Below are 18092 nucleotides of genomic sequence, written 5' to 3'. Positions count from 1 at the left end.
ACAGTTGTTGTTGGACTTCTTTCTCTGAGGCTTAAGTCAGGAGGCGAGTCAACTATCACTTGGAGTAATTCCGGGGTTCTAGGTTCAAGAGATGCAGGTCCAGTTCTTCTCACTCTGGTAGGATGTGAGCAGGTCAGCACAACAAAGCAGCAGCAGAGCACGGCAATAGTCCAGTACAGTGCAATTGAGCAATGCAGCAGAATGGCAGTCCTTCAGCAGAACAGCAGTCCTTCATACTGGCAGAGTATCCACAGGTCCAGAAGTGTACTGAAGAGTTGGTGTCTGAGGTCTAACATTTATACCCAATTGTGCCTTTGAAGTGAGGGAGAAGTTTCTAGTGGTTTCCCTTTGAAGTTCCCAGGCATCCTCCCTTCACTGTCCTGGCTCCAGACTAACTACAGTGATATGCAACCCTTTGTGTGGAGGCAAGGCACAGTCTAGTTAGGTGGAGCTCTACCCAGCTCCTCACTACCATTGTGTCAGTAGGTCCATCATGCCACACACTCAGTCATGAGACCCGGTACTGGCTACAGACACTAAGGCCCTCATTTCAACCTTAGCAGTCTTTTTCAAAGACTGCCGAGGTTCCGCCGGCCCTAAGACTGCCAGTGTTGGCGGTCTTCCGCCAACCATATTATGACTGCTGTCGGCGGTGTAGTGGAGGTTGCTCCACCTTCACCGCCATGTCATCAGAACACCGCCCACCGAATGATGTCTCAGTATTCAGCATGGTGGTGTTCTGGTGACGGGGTGTGGTGGCGGAGCAGCCCCCATTGATCCCGTTCCCCCCCGGAGGATCACTGAAACAGGTAAGGTGATTGTCCGTTAGGGGAGGGGAGTGGGTGAGTGTTGTGTGGTGTGTGCGTGCATGGAGGTGTGCATGTGAGTGTGTAGAGGGGGTGTGTGAGTGTATGTATGTATGTAGGAGGTGTAATGTGTGTAGGGTAAATGTTACGTGTATGTATGTGTGCATGTATCTGCGCGTGTATGTTTGTGAGTGGTGTGAGCGTGCAAGAAGTGGGGTCCGGGCGGTTGTTTGGGGAGGTCTGTGGGGTCGGGGTCGGGGTGGAGGTGGGGAGGGAGTCCTACTGCCTTTGGGAGGTGGTAGGGGGGTCGTGGGTGTTGGGGGTGGACTCAGGGGAGGGAGAGACCCCAATCCCTGGCACTGATAATGCCTACCACCATGGATTTTGTGGTGGTTCAAAACCCCACAAAATCCATGTCGGTATGCGGGGTCCTGATACCGCCGGCGTACTAGTGACGGCCGCCGGGCTGGAGACCGTTGTCTCCAGCCTGGCAGTCATTACCGCTGTGGTGGACGGTGCGGTACATGCCAAACCGCCAATGTCATAATGGGGCGGTAATGACCGCTGGCCTGTTTGCGGTCTTACCGCCATCATTGCACCATCCGCCAGGGTCGTAATGACGGCCTAAATGGCTAAGGCAGGAAAATTCTGATACAAAATCTGATTTCATCATAAGTTACGATTTTTACTTTCAAATTCAAAGACACCAAACATGAACTGGTTACCTCGTCCCATTTGAAAATGGTAACTTAGTAAATTTAATATGGTAACTTTAATGTTTGTCAATGGGAGAGGTAGGCCTTGCAGCAATGAAAAACAAATACAAGAATTGTTCACTTTTAGGACACGTAAAACTTTTCCTATCTTTCAAGTGCAATGCACCCTGCCCTCTGGTCTGTCCTGGGCCTACCGCAATGGTGACTTTCATGTGTAAAAAGGGAAGGCTTGGACCTGGCAATAGGTTTATTTTGCCAAGTCGACATGGCAGTTCAAAGTTACGCAGTCAGACTGCAATGCAAGCCTGAGATACGTCGAAAGGGCTACTTAAGTGGGTGGCACATGTTGTGCCACTTTAATAGGGTCTTACAAGTAAGTTAAATATGGCAATTGGGAATAGACCAATGCTCCCATGTTTAGAGTACAGAGCACCTGCACATTAGCACTGTTCAGCAGTGGTAGAGTGAGCAAAGTCCTAAGGTTAGCAAAAACAAGATCATCAAAAATGGAAGAAGGCAAAAAGTTAGGGAGGACCACCGTAAGGCTGGCATGTGTCCCCCTATCTGAAAGTGGGAGAATTACCCAACACCTTGGGAAATCTTATCACTAAGGGGGAAGAAACTGAAAGGTCTAGCATGTGTCCCCCCCATCTGAAAGTGGGGACAACTACCTAAACCCTTGGGAATTCTCATCACTAAGGGGGAAGAACCTGGATAGACCATCAGTATTGATGTGGTCTGAACCAGGATGATGTTCCAGTGTAAAGTCCACACTCTGTACGGAGCTGGATCACCGCAACAGTTTGTGATTTTCACCCCTCATCTGCATGCGCCTATCTTAGGGGCCTGTGGTTTGTTAGGACAAGGAAATGAGTCCCAAACAGGTATGGCCTCAGCTTTATCAGTGCCCAGACCACAACAAAGGCCGCCATCTCAATCAAACTTCACCTCTTTTCCCATGGAGGTACCATTCTGCTAATGAAGGCTACCGTTTGGTCTAGGCCTTTCTTATTTAACTGTGCTATGACAGCCCTAATGCCATGCTCTGAAGTGTCTATTTGCACTATGAACTCCTTACAGAAATTGGTTGCCTTAAGTACAGGTGCTGTACACTTGGCCTCCTTGAGAGTATCAAAGGCTTTTTGACAGCCCTCTGTCCAGATCACTTATATGTGTTGCTTCTTTAAAGTCAGACACGTGAAGGCGGCAACAATGCAATCCTCATATAGTATCCTGTGATGCCCAGGGAGGCCTTGTCTTCAGCTGGTGTTTTAGGGGGTTGCCAGGTCAGGATAGTTTCAAATCTTGATCTGGATAGGCTGCATCTTACCCCTGCCATCCATGTAGCCCAGACACACACAGAACCCTGCTCTATCTGGTATTGACTGGCATTGATATTCAGGCTCATCTACTGCAAGGCCTGAAGCACCCCCTGTAGGTGGTTGATGTGTTTCCCAGCTGAAGCTGAAGACAGCTATGTCATCCAGATATGCAGCACAAAATGCCTCCTTTCCAGCCAGGATCCTGTTGACCACCCTCTGAAAGGTGGCAGGGGCATTCTTTAAACCAAAGGGCATCATCTCAAATTGGAAGTGGCCCTCTGGTGTTGAGAATATATACCTCTCTTTTGCCTCTCAGTCAAAGCAATCTGCCAGTACCCTGATGTAAGATAAAAGGTATTCAGAAACTTGGCAGGGTCCAGTCTGTCAATGAGCTCATCAGCTTGGGGGATAGGGTGTGCATCAGTCTTTGTGATGGAATTGAGTCCCTGTAATCCATTCAGAACCTACGTTATGGAGTGGTCCCTGGCAGGGCAGCCTTGGGTACCAGCACCACAGGGCTGGACCAAGGACTGTTGGACGGCTCAATCATTCCAAACACCATCATCTTGAAGACCATCTCCTTGATACTGGACCTCACCTTGTCTGGCAACCTGTAAATCTTTCCAGACAAGATTTTTTTAACAGACACAATGACACTAATCCAATCAGTAAAACTTGAGCTATTTTTAAAAGACTTTAGTGAAAATAGCACCAAAATACGTACAGCACCTACTGTGGATATCTGCTCGTACTGGACTGAGATAAAGTCAAACGCTCAGGCTGACTGCAATGAAGCACAGGATGGCTCTGGACCCAGTTAGGCCTGCTGAACAAAGTACCTTCAGTCCTGGTTTGTGGAGTGTTGCAAGGTTCTGTGTCGAAGATACATCACGTATCTGATGCGGTGCTTCATTTCCAAGATGTAGCAAGGGTATGGTGTGAGGTCCTTTGATGAGGGCTTGCATTGTTAAGTCTGGCATCACACAGTTGAGGTGATGTGTAGGTTCCAAGGAGATGCAAGGCTTCAGTGTGGAGTCAGGCACCATTGTTGAGGCTGCTGTCGACAATGGGTGCAAGAGCCTTCAATTGGATGTGATGCACAGTGGTGGTTCTGATGCAGTGACGCATGCTAGTCTGGGGGAAGTTACAAGTTCAGGACAACTGCAGTGCAGAGTAGGCTAGATATAGGGACCCAGGTTAGCCCAGCTGAAATGGTTACCTTTTTCGAAGTCTGACACAAAGAGACCAGTTTTCAGTGGAGGAGGACCTGAGGAGCAGGGAAAGTGTTACTTAAGTTCATTGCTGTAGCACGAAGAGTAGACCTGGTGTTGCAGATGCCCATCAATGTAGCATGAAGATCTGGTCGGGTGTCATGGATTGTCATTGCTGGAGTTTCTTGTTGGTGGCCACCAAGGACTGTCACTGCTGTAATGCGAAGTGCAGCTCTTGCCTTGCCGGTCATTGTGATGGTCGCTGTAGCACGAAGAGTTGGTTTCACTGGAGCTTTACATTGGTCGATAGTCACAGGTGGCAGAGTCTCAGCATGAACAGTTCCATTCACAGTCACACAGAGCCCCAAACTTCAGGATTTATCCTTTCTTCACAGAACAGTGCTAACTGATGCCAGCCATGGGGCCAGGACCTGGGAGGCACCTCTTGACAATCAGGGGCTCACTCTAGAAAAGGTCAGCAGTGCTCGGGCACATCCAGTTGCAGGCCCAGACAGGTCTCCAGTTGCAGCAGATTAGCTAGGCAGTTGCATGGAGGTTTCTGAAACTTATTGTGTCCCTGTAGCTTAGAACAAGAGGTCATCCAACTGAACCTTAGAGTCACTCAGGGTATTCTGGGATGAAGATAGCAGGCCCAGTCTTCCTTCTCAGACAGCAGGGCAGGCCTCAAGCAGCAGAGCAGTCCTTTGGTAGGAGTAGGACAGTCCTTTGAAAAACAAGACAGGCCTCAAGCAGCAGGGCAGTCCTCTGGGGAACAAGGCAGTCTTTCGTCTCTAGTCCATAGCTCCAGGAGTGTACTGAAGAGGTGGTTCAGGAGGTTGAATATTTATACCTGGTGACAGCCTCTGAAGTGAGGGTGACATCCTGGCTAACCCCATAAGTGGTTGTGGAAAGATCTTTCCTTCCCTTGGCAACGCTCCATGTACTCTAGTGTGACGTAAAACTGGTATCAGGTTCCTTTGTGTTTGTGTGGAGGATAAGCCATCCTGCCAAAACCTAGTCTCTTTTTGTCTCACTGTTTTTGAGGAATACACAAAGGACAGTTTTCTAGTATTCCGGTCATGTGACCCAGGAAGCAAGCACCAAATGGTAGGTCAAGAAAATGCCAAATTTATCAAAAATCACATTTTCTGAATTGTATCTTAAAATCTGACTTTACCACCAAAGAGAATTTTGAAGTGCAATCATTTGAGTCCAAACGTGACATTTCTATCTGTTCCCAATCAAAGGTTATCACTTGTTAAATGTAACAAAGTAACCATTGATAAGCCATACAGTAGTGAAAAATTAAATTAAGAGCTTTTCACTTCCATGACACGTCACACTTTTTAAATTCAATGCACCCTGCACTGTGGGCTGTTTAGGACGTAAAGTAGGAGTGACTTCTGTGTGTTAAAAAGGAAAGTTTGGCAAAAGGTTTATTTTACTAGTACTACTTGCAGTTTTAAAACAGTACTTCTGGTTGTAATGGGACATGACATGTTTTAAAGGGCTTCTGAAGTGAATGGCACAATGAGTCCTGTATGCCCAATAGTACAATTTAATTCAGAAGTCATTGGTGCAAGTAGTACCATATACTAGGGATATATATGTAAATTAAATGTGCCAGTCAGGTGTAAGCCAATCTTACCATGTTTTAGGGAGAGAGCGGAAGCACTTTAGCACTGGCTAGCAGTGGTAAAGTGCTACGAGTTCTGCTTCCAGCAAAAACAAATTTGAAAAACAGGTGGGGTGATGGGATTTGGAGATGACCCCTTACTTAGAACAGGTGATTAATTATATTCCCATTTGAAAAGTTCTGGAGTATTCAAAGTCAACAGCACTGAAGAATGGTAAGGTGGCCTGCAGGACATTATTGGAATTAATACGTCATGATGTTAGTAGATTGCTACAATGAAAACTGAAAGGTAGTTATTGCATTAAAGAAAGCATTTTCCTCAAACTGATATGAAATACCTCCTTGTTAGAAATTGGGTTTTGAGTTGGCAGAGGCATACACCCTGTCTAAGTAGGAACTACAATCCTAGTCATGGTAAGTCAGTTACACACCATAAATTAACCTGTGCTCAACCTATGATATCTTAGCACAGAGCAGGCAGGCTTAACTCAAGAGGCAATGTGTGAAGTAATTGTGCAAAATGTAAAACAGCAAATCAATGAAAATACCACCCAAAATAATCCACACCAATTTAGAAAAATAGATCTTAATTTAATGAACAAACCAAGTAGTTGAGATATGATTCTTTTAAAGAATCTCTGCAATTGTAGTGCCTAGAGAATTAAAGAACCAACCAGGGCTATTTGGTCACCCTAGAATGAGGTAAATTCAAAGATCGGGCCGACTGTGATGGAGCGCGGGCTGGTTACAGGGACTAACCTTGTCCCACTGAAACAGTAACTTGTGTGGAGTGTTGCAGCGACATTGAGGGTCCGATGCAAGAAGCAGAGGAGACAATGCTAAGATGATGCGTTGGTTCCGATCCACGCAGTCAGGAGATGCATCATCGTCGAGCCATGCAGTCATTGCAATGTCATTGAGCTGTGACATTGAACCCTTTAAGATGAAGGTGAAGTGTCATTGTTGAGCCGCGCAGCCGGCGATGTGTAAGGTGATGCGCCAGTGGCCGATGGAGATGCTCCGATTAGGAGCCATGCAATCAGCGATGTGAAGTGATGCAAAGGTTTTGAACAGGAATGCAGTGATTCTGATTGGCGCAGTGGTGGCAATGTGTCAATGTTGAGAGTTACAGCACAGAAAAACACACTTCCAAGGGCCCAGGACTGAATTGGCACCACTTGACAGCGCAGGACTCACAGGTGGCAGAGTCTAGGTGCTGTAGGGAAAATGCAGGCTGTCTTTCATGTTCCTGAGACTGCAGAACAGGAGGCAAGCCACCAAGCCCTTGCCAGTCACTTGGTTATGGGGATGTAGAAATCCAGGTCAAGTCCTTTTCACTCCCACACAAGGAGACAGCAGGCAGCAGGGCAGGCACATCCAGGCAGGAGTCCATCAAAGTCTAGCAGAGTGGCAGTCTCCTCAGCAGCACAGCAGTCCTTCTTCCTGGCAGAGTTTCTTCAGCTCCAGAAGTGTACTGATTTGGTAGGATAAGTCCAATTCTTATACCGTTTGGTGCCCTTGATGTGGGGGTGACTTCAAAGGGGGGCTTTTAAGTGGACACAGGTCCTCCCTTTCCTGCCCTAGCTCCAAACATACTACAGTGCTCTTTGTGTCTAGACAGACAGCCTCTTCAAGTGCAAGTCTCAGCTCCTCCCTCCTATCTGGCTCAGTTAGGCCCCCCAGCTTGGTGATGGGCCATCAGGATGTAAATGGCACACCTCAGTTTCTTTTGTGTGTGACTATCTAGAGGGAATGCACAAAGCCCAGCTGTCACCAAGCCCAGATGTGTATTGAAGACAGGAAGCAGATGCAGAGGACTAATGAGCAGAATAATGCCAACTTTCTAAAAGTGGTATTTTTAAAGTTGTAATCATAACTCCAACTTTACCATTAAAGGGGATTTATTTTTACAAGTCCATAGGTACCAAATATGAGAGTCATATTCCTTCTCAATCAGGAATTACACTTAATAGGGTATTAAGGAATCTTGAATGTTATCCTACAATAGTGGTAGGTCTCACAGTAGTGAAAAACGAATTTGGGAGCTTTTCACTACCAGGACATGTAAAACTAAAAAGTATATGTTCTTCCTTTTACTTACACCACGCCCTAGGGCCTACCTTATGGGTCTCTTATGTGTAATAATAGGGGGGTTTAAGGCCTGGAAAGGGGTTCTAAATGGCAAGTTGACATGGCAGTGAAACTGCACACACAGACTCTGGAGTGGCAGACCTGAGATATGTTTAAAGGGCTTTTTAAGTCGGTGGCACTATCAGTGCTGCAGGCTCACTGGTAGCATTTAATTTACAGGCCCTGGGCACACATAGTGCACATTACTAGAGACTTATAAGTAAGTTAAATATGCCAATTGTGGATACACCAAAGTTACCATGCTTTAGGGTAGTGAGCCCATGCAGTTTAGCACTGGTTAGCAGTGGTAAAATGCCCAGAGTCCTAAGGCCAGCAAAGAAAGATCAACAAAAGAGAGGCAAAGCATGTAAAATGTTTGGGGAAGACCACCCTAAGGATGTCAGGTCTAGTATTACTTAAATGAAGACTGCCAAATTAAATGAAGAATCCACAACCTTAGAAATTGTCTAAAGATCCAGTTTCTTCAAAACAGGTTCAGATTATGTAAGCAAAAAACTATTTCTTTGGTTTGGCAACCCACCTAAATTGATCAATTCATTTTACATAGGTGTGTAGATCTTGCAGGTCACAGTAATACCACAGGCGAAAGTGTACATTCTGGTCACTGGCAAAAAATGTAGTAATCTCTTGAAGACTCTGCGGCCTCTGTAACAAACGTAATGCAAACTATTGATTTGTGATTTACTTTCAAGTGCAAAACTTTATTTGGTATAGAAAGTAGCCATAAAGTAAGGGTAAGTAATGCTGGTTCCTGCTTTGCATCAAGGCGCAAACCATGGATGGAACGCTGGTGTTCTCATACAACCATCCATGTTTTTTTTACACAAAGCCTTATCTACTAACATTTGTAGATTGAGCTTTGAGACAAAAAAGAATGCCTTTGAGGTTGATGTTATCCTGGAGAAACATTTGACTTTTTAACTGTGCATTTATGCATACTGTACAGCATGCATACAAAGTTAGCACATAGCGGCCTAAAGTGTACCAGCACAGGGAGAAAGGAATGCAGTGAGTGCCATACTCAGTGACAGCCACTGCCATGAAGGGCTGGTGGGGCATACACTTACCTGCTGCCTCATCTCCGCCGCTCCTGTCGCTTCCACTGCCTCTGTGCTTGCCTTGCTCCCCTCCCACCCAATCCAAATGCTTCTCTAATGCTGCTACACAGCATGAGAGAAACCCTGGGACTGGCCTGAGCGTGCTGAAATGCCACGCATGGAGGGAGTGGGAGCCTGCACTTGGTCTCCACCTGGCTGTGAAATACAGTTCTGGTGGAGAGTTCTAAGTCCACATGTCAGTTTGGCTGGCCTCAGGTGGCCGGCCAAACTGACATGCACACTTAGAGTGCACCACTACTTCTCCTCCCTCTGACGCAGAGGATGCTGGCCCTGTCCCAGACTCAGTGGAAAATAAAATGATGATAATTTATCATCATTGTATTTTTCTGCTGCCTTTTAGCAGTCGGGCGACGCTCATCCGCCATAGCAAACGTACTGCCCCTGGCCATACTTTAGTACATATGCATATATTGTGTTCTCTCTCTAATGCAGCGTAGTACACCAATGTTATTGCTCCACTGCATTGTGTGAGTTAGTAAGCCTGCCCCACTGTAAGGTGGTATAATGCTCAAAATTATGATTTTACTGTGTTGCTGGTTTGTAGAATGAAAATTAAAACGAGTTAAAATTATATTAGGTAAAAGAATGTGACCTCCAATAATCCCTGCTGCTCTCAATTAGATTAATTCAGAGTATCTACTATAAAAAGCATATTCAGAAACAGTACTACAGTAATTCAGTTTTCATGCTCCCATAAACTAGTGGACTTGTCAAACTTATGGTTAAGTTGGGAAACTTAAATGAGGAAGAAAGCAGAGCAATATTATAATGGTACTTTTTGTCAACAACAGGTAGACATAAACTGATGTCACATGTCTCTAATATGAAATTGAAGTTGCTGATAGATGTAGGAAAAATTGTTGTTGAATAACTGCTGAACAACTGTGTAAAGGCCATTTTCTCTTTTTTCTATCTAGTTTGGTAACTACAAAGGAAACAGACAGTGCAAGGCCTCGTGCTTCACCATTGTCGCCTTCGGATTTTCTGGATAAATTAATGGGCAGAACATCAGGATACGATGCGAGAATCAGACCAAATTTTAAAGGTATTTTTTAAGGTTCATCTTACAAAGCTAAAGCTTATATTTGTACCGGTAAAAATTTCAAGCGTACCATAAAAATGTATTTGACGAGGACATACTACTCAGATGAAAATATCAGTTATGTCATAATGCGATGAGTCAAACACTTAAAAGATATTTTATGATTTGTTGCAGTTGTCAGAGCCAATCTCCGTATAATGTCACACTTCACATCCCAGGAATACATTATCAGATACCTGCACCTTCATTATGCCCCATTTTGCATGGTTTGTTTTCCCTTCTCCCATTTTCATAAATCTATTTTAGTAGTTACTCAAATTAAAACTCTTTTGTTATTTGGTAAATAGGCATTACTTTGCTTGGGATGCTCTCTAACACTATCATTGTGCTTTGCCTCGTTTTCTACAGCTTAACTTAACCAAATATAATAATTATAAAGTCGTCTAAGCTCTCAGGGGTGTGGTGCTCTGGCTATAAATAGAATCAGACACTTGCTCCAGCAAAATGTAAATTCTGTTCATTTTGCGATTGTCATTCATTCTCTTACTAAATCTCAATTTCTTCATTTAAGTGCTCTAAAATATGTTCAATTTACCTCTATCTAATGCCGTGTATGCCGTGTTTTCAGTCAGGATCACTGTTTTTTGTACAAGCTCAATCCTTTCCCGTAACCAGGTACCTGTGCACTACCTGGATTCTCGCACCTCAACTCTCATTTTGTCTCAGTTTATCTCTCACTGCCTGTGTCCCGATACCTCTACATAGGCTGGAGTAACAAACCTTTCATGATGAAAAGGGGAAGGGGTCACCTTCAGGTTGGGCAGAGGGGGAGGGTTTTTTCGATTTGGAAAAATGTTTGCCTCCGAAATAAAAAGGAAAAATGTGTGTTTCGTTGCTCTTGTGCAGATATCTCCACTATGGAGATACTTGTACCGGGAAAATAGAAGACTAGAATTTTTCCCAAAATTCACCTGCCATATTTAGTTGTACGCTAGGAAACCTGTACTTTCCACAGCCTTTCAGATGTATTCCCCAAATATGTCAATGAATAGGAATTAAATGAAAAAGGGCAATCAACAAAGATGTAACTATATGCACATACTTGTCTATTTATTTTCGTGACTCAGGCCTTTGTCTTCTAAACAGTGTGGTTTATGTGCCAAAAGCAGAAAAGTTTAAATACACAGTTAGCAAATTTATCTGGCACTGGAAAACTGTGAAAAACGTTTATTATTAAATAAAAAAGTAGTGGACTTGCAAGTCCAGATGCTCAAGTATACTTCTAAACAAATAACATGCATGATATTCAATTTTGATTGCTCTTAATGAATCAAGTGAGATTTATTTTACTATAATACAACCCATTATTCACCTTGAAGAACTGAGTGGATTTCTGTATGACACCTCTTTACGAAATATGCCTTTCAAAATATGTGTAAGAAAATCGTGAACACCTTGCCCCATAGCCTATTACGACTATAAAAAAGTCCCCTCATGCTCATTATGAAATATTATGCAGTTAACTGACATGTTTACTGATAATCCTTTGCACTCATTCCAAATATGTCATCTAGCATTCATACAGCATTTCCTCTTCATAGGCGGTTCCAAGAAAGACATAGGGTAAATGAAATGGCCATAATTAGTTTAATGGAATGTAAATCAGAACAGATCTTAGAAATTTCTGCAATGCCTCTTGGTGGATGGTGTATTTCATTATTTTCAGTCCTAGACATTAGAAGTGCCATTTGGACTCAATAGGTATACCAGGAATGCTACTAGGGTACTGCACTTTGCCCTAGGTCATAAGTGTTTTGAAAATCTCAGATGCTCTCACTTTATTTTGTCTTAACATGAGAATACAATCGTTAAAGGGTTCCTAATAGGTTTTCCATGAGATGTTGCATCTAGCAAGACTTTGGCAGCAATACAGAGTGCAGTTACTGAGTTAAACAGTACCTCCCCCACTTTGAGTAGTCAGTAGGGTGGTGCCTTTATGGTCTACTGTCATGCTACACTTTCTGAGGAAGGCTACATTACACACCGGGAAAAATGTAATTGATGCTGCCAACACCTCTATGAGGATGCCTTGCAGAGTTACAGCAACCGAGCAAATATTCGCCTGCAGGAAAAGAAAGAACTTGGTTATTTCACACACATAAGACAATACTCTCATAGACCATGAAACATTGTGAATCTTCGTGATTATTCTACAGTTCTTCAATAATTTTTATACCTTTAGTGGAAAGATTGGACAGACGAGCTATTTGTATACTCTGATTCCTCATTCACACCAAGGACTTTCAGAAATAGTGTTGTAGCAGGAGAGCTGCAATAATTCGTATTTTTCTAACTTATAGTGTCAATGACTTTGACATAGGAAAGACTTCATGGACACTTTGAAGAAGGAATTAGTACAGGCACCACAATGTGTAACTAACACTGTACTTCAATAAATTGAATACTTGCATCATATGTCTTTTGTTCATTAGGGTAAATAAAATTAATCAAATATTTATTTAATGTGTAAGATTATGTGCATGTAGTATATGAACAGTTTTACTTGTTTTCTGTAGTATAGCTTTCTCAGCTTCCACAAGATAGCACTGTAAGCCAGCATCATCCAAGTAATGTTGCCATCAAAACTAATGGCAGATTCACTTGTTTAGTCTTTACTGTTTTTTTACTGTGTTCTTTGTTATCTCTTTTGTAGACTTTCCTAGTCTATTTGAGAGTCTGTACAAGGAAGTGTGTATTTATTTTATTAATGGACTCATTACTCTAGTGTGTAAATGCTGCAATTATTTTGGTGCACATGCATGCCACCTATGCTGTACAACCTGTTGTGTAGTACAAGCCTTTGAGTTTCTGAAACAGGTATTCTGATTATGCTATAGGTTTCTTTTAGAGGGTACATTTCACATTCTTTGTTGATCTGACTTTGCAACTGACTTGTAAGATGAGCACAGTTATCCTGTGGTCTTTGTTGGAAAAATAATGTTCAATATGATGCAGAGGTAATTATTTTGGTGCTATTAGATCAATGTCACTGTTTTTAACAAACAAAGGGCCTCATTATGACCCTGGCGGGCGGCGGAGGCCACCCGCCAGGATCCCGCCCTCCAAATTACCGCGCCGCGGTCAAAAGACCGCGGCGGGTATTACGAGTTTTCCCCTGGGCTGGCGGGCGGTTCCAGTTAAACCGCCCGCCAGCCCAGGGGAAAACGACCTTCCCACGAGGATGCCGGCTCGTAATCGAGCCGGCGGAGTGGGAAGGTGCGACGGGTGCTACTGCACCCGTCGCGTATTTCACTGTCTGCAAGGCAGACAGTGAAATACATTTTGGGGCCCTCTTACGGGGGCCCCTGCCGTGCCCATGCCATTGGCATGGGCACGGCAGGGGCCCCCAGGGGCCCCTCGACCCCCCCCTACCGCCATCCTGTTCATGGCGGCTTTCCCGCCATGAACTGGATGGCGGTAGGGGGGGTCAGAATCCTCATGGCTGCGGAGCGCGCTCCGCAGCCATGGAGGATTCCAATGAGCAGCGGAAAGTCAGCGGGAGACCGCTGACTTTCCGCTTCTGACCGCGGCTGAACCGCCGCGGTCAGAATGCTCATTGGAGCACCGCCAGCCTGTCGGCGGTGCTCCCGTGGTCGGTGGCCGCCAGGGTCAGAATGACCCTCAAAGTGTTTGGCTAATTATCAGAAAATAGTGCTGTTTAAGACAAGGGGCCTGATTTAGACCTTGGCGATGCACCACCGAGCTGTGTCAGTCCAGGACCTGAAAAGACTCTCAAGCCGACTGTCTAATGCCTGAAGTATTTAGATGTAATGAGGTCGAGTCAAAAACCGCTACAGTCCACTCCATTGTGCAAGCAGCATCCTGCAGCTGACACAGCGGACTCCAATCCTGACAAGCAGGCCCTACATCCTCATCTTGTCAGCTGGATCCTGCAAAACCTATCTAGATCACACAGTCGTGCTGGTGGTGTTTCAGCGGCGGGCTCATGACAGCGGTAGCCCATTGCAGGGTTGGCAGCCTGGGTGAACAACTGCAAAACACACTATAAAACACACTACATTCCAAACCATGATCCTTTGCCAACACACTGCAGCAGAACATTTGGATGCAGGAATTGCCACACAGGATCCAGATTTATTCTCTGTGTTTCTCTCCCTTTGTTTCTTTTGTTAATATTTTTTATGTAGATTATCCTTCATCTTTTTGAGCAATAGTTTGTTTCACAACTATTCACTATGGCAGGGAGGAGAAATCCACGATTGTCAGAGAGAGAGCTGTTTGTCATGGTGGATGAAATCATTAGAGTAGAGCCACAATTGTTTGGAGCACAAGTACAAAATACAACCATATCCCAGAAGAGGCAAATGTGGTCCAGAATAGATGACAAAGTGAATGTTGTATCTAACAATCTGTGCACACATGATGAGATTAGGAAGAGGTTGAATGAGATGTAGGGGAGAGTGCATTCCCTGGCCTCCAAGCATCCCCTGGAGGCCCAGAGGACTTGTGGTGGTTCTTCCAACCCCCTATTACAACTCTTTTCCTGAGAGGAGAAGTTCTTGCAGAGCCTACATCCCAAAGACTTCACTGGAATCCCTGGTAAAGTTGAGTCGTGTAAGCTGCAGTTAGCAATGTCTCAAAAATTACAAATTGAGTCCTGCCCTTAAGTTTGATGTTTAGAATGCTTCAACACCCTTAGCAAAACTGATATATCTAAACTTGACTCCACAAAATGTATTGTTTCATAATAATTACCAGCATCATTGCTGTACGTCTCCTTTTAACAATGTGCAATATGTTTAGTCAGATTGTGTGTTGCTCCCCATGGATCATCCCTTGCATTTGCTCAGTCCCTTGCTTTCTATCATTGTATGTTGTTGTTCTCCCAAAACAGGTCCAAACTCCATTCTTTTGCACAGGAAGGTATAGTGTTTGTAAGTGATATTTTCTCCTATTCACATCATAACCGTATGTGTGCACATGTTGTAAATGTGAGTTTATCTCCACTACAGTCACCAAAATAGATATGTGTAACTCACTTTTCAAAAAAGTATTGCCTAGGGTGTCAACAAATGACTACAACTGACATGAAGCCCTGTTTTTGGGTCTGCAAAACAATAGTGCAATGTAATGTTGCTCGACCTACCTTTACTTCAGTATGTCTACACATCCCACAAACCTCTGCATTGACACTCACCATGTCATGATATGGATTAAAATGTCACTTCTTGTGTATCTCAAGCATGTTAACACCTTCTCATAGTTACATTGAAGTGATGGAAATACTTACATATGTCATTGGCTTTTGAATCCAGGATTTCCAACAATGTGTTGTGGCATGCTGAAAAGAAGTAGTAGCCACACCACAAAAAATGCACTTTACACTGTCCATAAGATGACCAATGGCAGTTTTAATTTTATTTTGAACCACATTGATTGCAACATTTTGTAGCCCGCTAGGCTTTGGAATGGTCTAGTACTCCAATCTACTCACCACTGTGTTGGGTTGAATATCTGCTGCACATAAAGTGCAATTCTGAACTAACACTTTGCCAGGGCATCTCTACAACATCAGCACTGGTGTTGTCATCTGTGTAAATTAGACTGCATGTGTAAAATAATGAAACTCACACAAAGGCCCAATCAGTCTATCTCTCTGTTTCTACTTTTTTAGGTTGGCCCATTTACAGACAAAGACACATAAAATGCACAAACTATATATTAATTATATATCCTTTGCATCCTTCATAGGTCCAACCCCCCGGCCCAGTGGACCACCTTCTGTCAGCCAAGACACCTCCACTTCAGACCAGAAGCAAGCCTTCAGAGAGGACTCCACTGCTGCAAATCCAGATGATAGGGATAGGGAGATGATAGTCATCTGGTCTGTCTGGACAGACAGCTCCAGTGAGTCACACGTGGCCCACACCTGCACCTCACACCTCAGCTGCAACCACATCTCAGCATGGGGACACCTCCACTTCCTGTGTACCGAGGAGGTACACACCAATCCTGTGCCCCCCCAGTCCTGGCTTCTGTTGAGACAATACTGTCGCTAGTCCTGCCAGGGCTCAGTGGATGGGGCACACTTCCTCAAGGGCACAGGGTTGTGGGATGGGGTTAGTGGTCCCTGCACCCATGTCCCGCTCCTCCCTTGAGGGGATGATCATCTGGACCTCCAGGACAGGATGGCAAGACCTCCACCACCACCTCCAAGAGACACAGATCCTACCAACTCCAAGCGACACAGATCCTAATTTTCTCCAGCGTTTGTCTACGAATCAGTCTGTGGGTTATTTCATGGACACAATTACCTTTTCTGAGGAAAGTTGTATTTTGTACATTGGGCTCTAAACAGTTTTTTGGCTCTACTACCATACTTCCATCCACCATGATAGACATTTTTGTTTTTTTCTTCATTTTTTGTTTCACCTTTCTGTTCTTTTCTGTCATGCAAATAAATGTTATGTACACAGACTACAAGACTCTTGTTGGATTTATTGTGGCTTTCCATTTGTCATGTTTGTCTTCCACCATCATGTTGTCAAATCTTTTGAACATTTATTTGCAAATTAAAATTATAAATGACAAAGAGGAACTGTGTTACCCTTTTTATTCACAAAAAACAAACACAATTCATAATGTATTGGGAACATACATACGTAGATAACAAGATCAGAGGAAATCAGAACTGAGTTTCCCAAACCATGCATTCTGTGCATTCAGGGTGGACGCTCACAACCTTGGTGTCATGGAGGAAAGGGTATATTTGATGGAATCAAATTAAATAGGAAAACTATCACTGATGCATGAACTCAGTTGGAGACATATAACCATCCCTCACAATAAGAATCCTACATCAATATCGTCAATAGTCTACATCATGACAGTAACAATATTTGAGGCAACATGACCATTACAGGACACTGTGGCAGTATTTGGTGCAATGACACAACCATGATTCAGTAGTGTGCTAACAAAAAGTTCTATCAACTATGAGGAGACACATCAACAGTTACCTCCACTGTCCACAAATTGAAAACTTAGCCAATGTGAAGTAAGAACTGTATACTAGGGCTTGACATACACATGTGGCAAGTGGCACACATTGCCTTAATGGCACCATGACACAGAAAACAGGTCTGATACAATTTCCTGAACTTCCATTCCATCAGAGTTCAAATTGTCTAGGTACAAGACTCGTCCATCCCAAGATGTGTGTCTGTCCCTGGATCAACACATGTTCACTTTGCACTTTCAAACATCAACATATCACTGAAAGCGTCACAGCTTGAAAATGTCCAAATGAAAATGACATGGTGAATGACCCTGAGTCAGAATAAGAAGGGATAGTAAATTATTTCACATATTAATTCTGACTCAAATGACAAGTTATGAGGACACACATACTTAGCAAAAGCAAATTTAATTTATGTCAATAAACACAGTAGTCAAAGCAGGGAAACTTTGATCCACTAATATATTTGCCTTGGACTTTCCTGCACTGACCATTCCTAACAAATTACCATTGCAGACTGATATGTTCCATATGTCAATGGTTGTTCTGACATTGGAAGTTACAGTTTGTAAAGGTATACTTACATTCAGGTGAAGATTTGGTCAATCACATCTTGATGTAAGTCAACTCCTTCTTCACCACTGACATCTTCATGGGGTATTTGAACATCCTTACCCTGTGGCTCATCACAGTCTCCCTCCTCTGTGATTATATGGATGTTCCTTTCCAGGGTGATGTTATGGAGCATGCAGGAGGCAACTGTGATTTGGCACAGCTTATTAGCGGAAGGTTTCACCGGTCTTGTCCAGGCACCTAAACCTGGCCTTCAGAAGCCTGAATGCCCGTTCCACTGGCCTCTCTGTTCTTCCATGGGCCTCATTGAAGCAGACTTCCCCTGGTGTTGTTGGATTCTTCAGCTTTGCCAAAAGCCATTGTCAGTTAGGATACACTGAGTCTCCTACATGGGAACTACACATCAAAAGATTACTTACATATCAAGCCATTGTCCACACTTGCGATGTATAAATCTGTTAAGCAGACAATTTGCACT

At 43.9% G+C, this 18092-nt stretch overlaps 1 protein-coding gene across 1 annotated transcript in view; it reads left to right on the top strand.

The window, feature by feature from the left end:
- The window catches only part of GLRA3 (glycine receptor alpha 3), a 596907-nt gene that overhangs the window by 133743 nt on the left and 445072 nt on the right, over positions 1–18092 (top strand). The window contains exon 2 of the mRNA XM_069244590.1: positions 9878–10005. Coding sequence (XP_069100691.1) covers positions 9878–10005 — 128 coding nt within the window. The remainder of the gene's footprint in view (positions 1–9877; positions 10006–18092) is intronic.

The sequence above is a fragment of the Pleurodeles waltl genome, chromosome 1_2 (assembly GCF_031143425.1).
Source record: "Pleurodeles waltl isolate 20211129_DDA chromosome 1_2, aPleWal1.hap1.20221129, whole genome shotgun sequence".
Classification (NCBI taxonomy): Eukaryota; Metazoa; Chordata; class Amphibia; order Caudata; family Salamandridae; genus Pleurodeles; species Pleurodeles waltl.
This window is presented reverse-complemented; position numbering and strand designations above follow the sequence as displayed.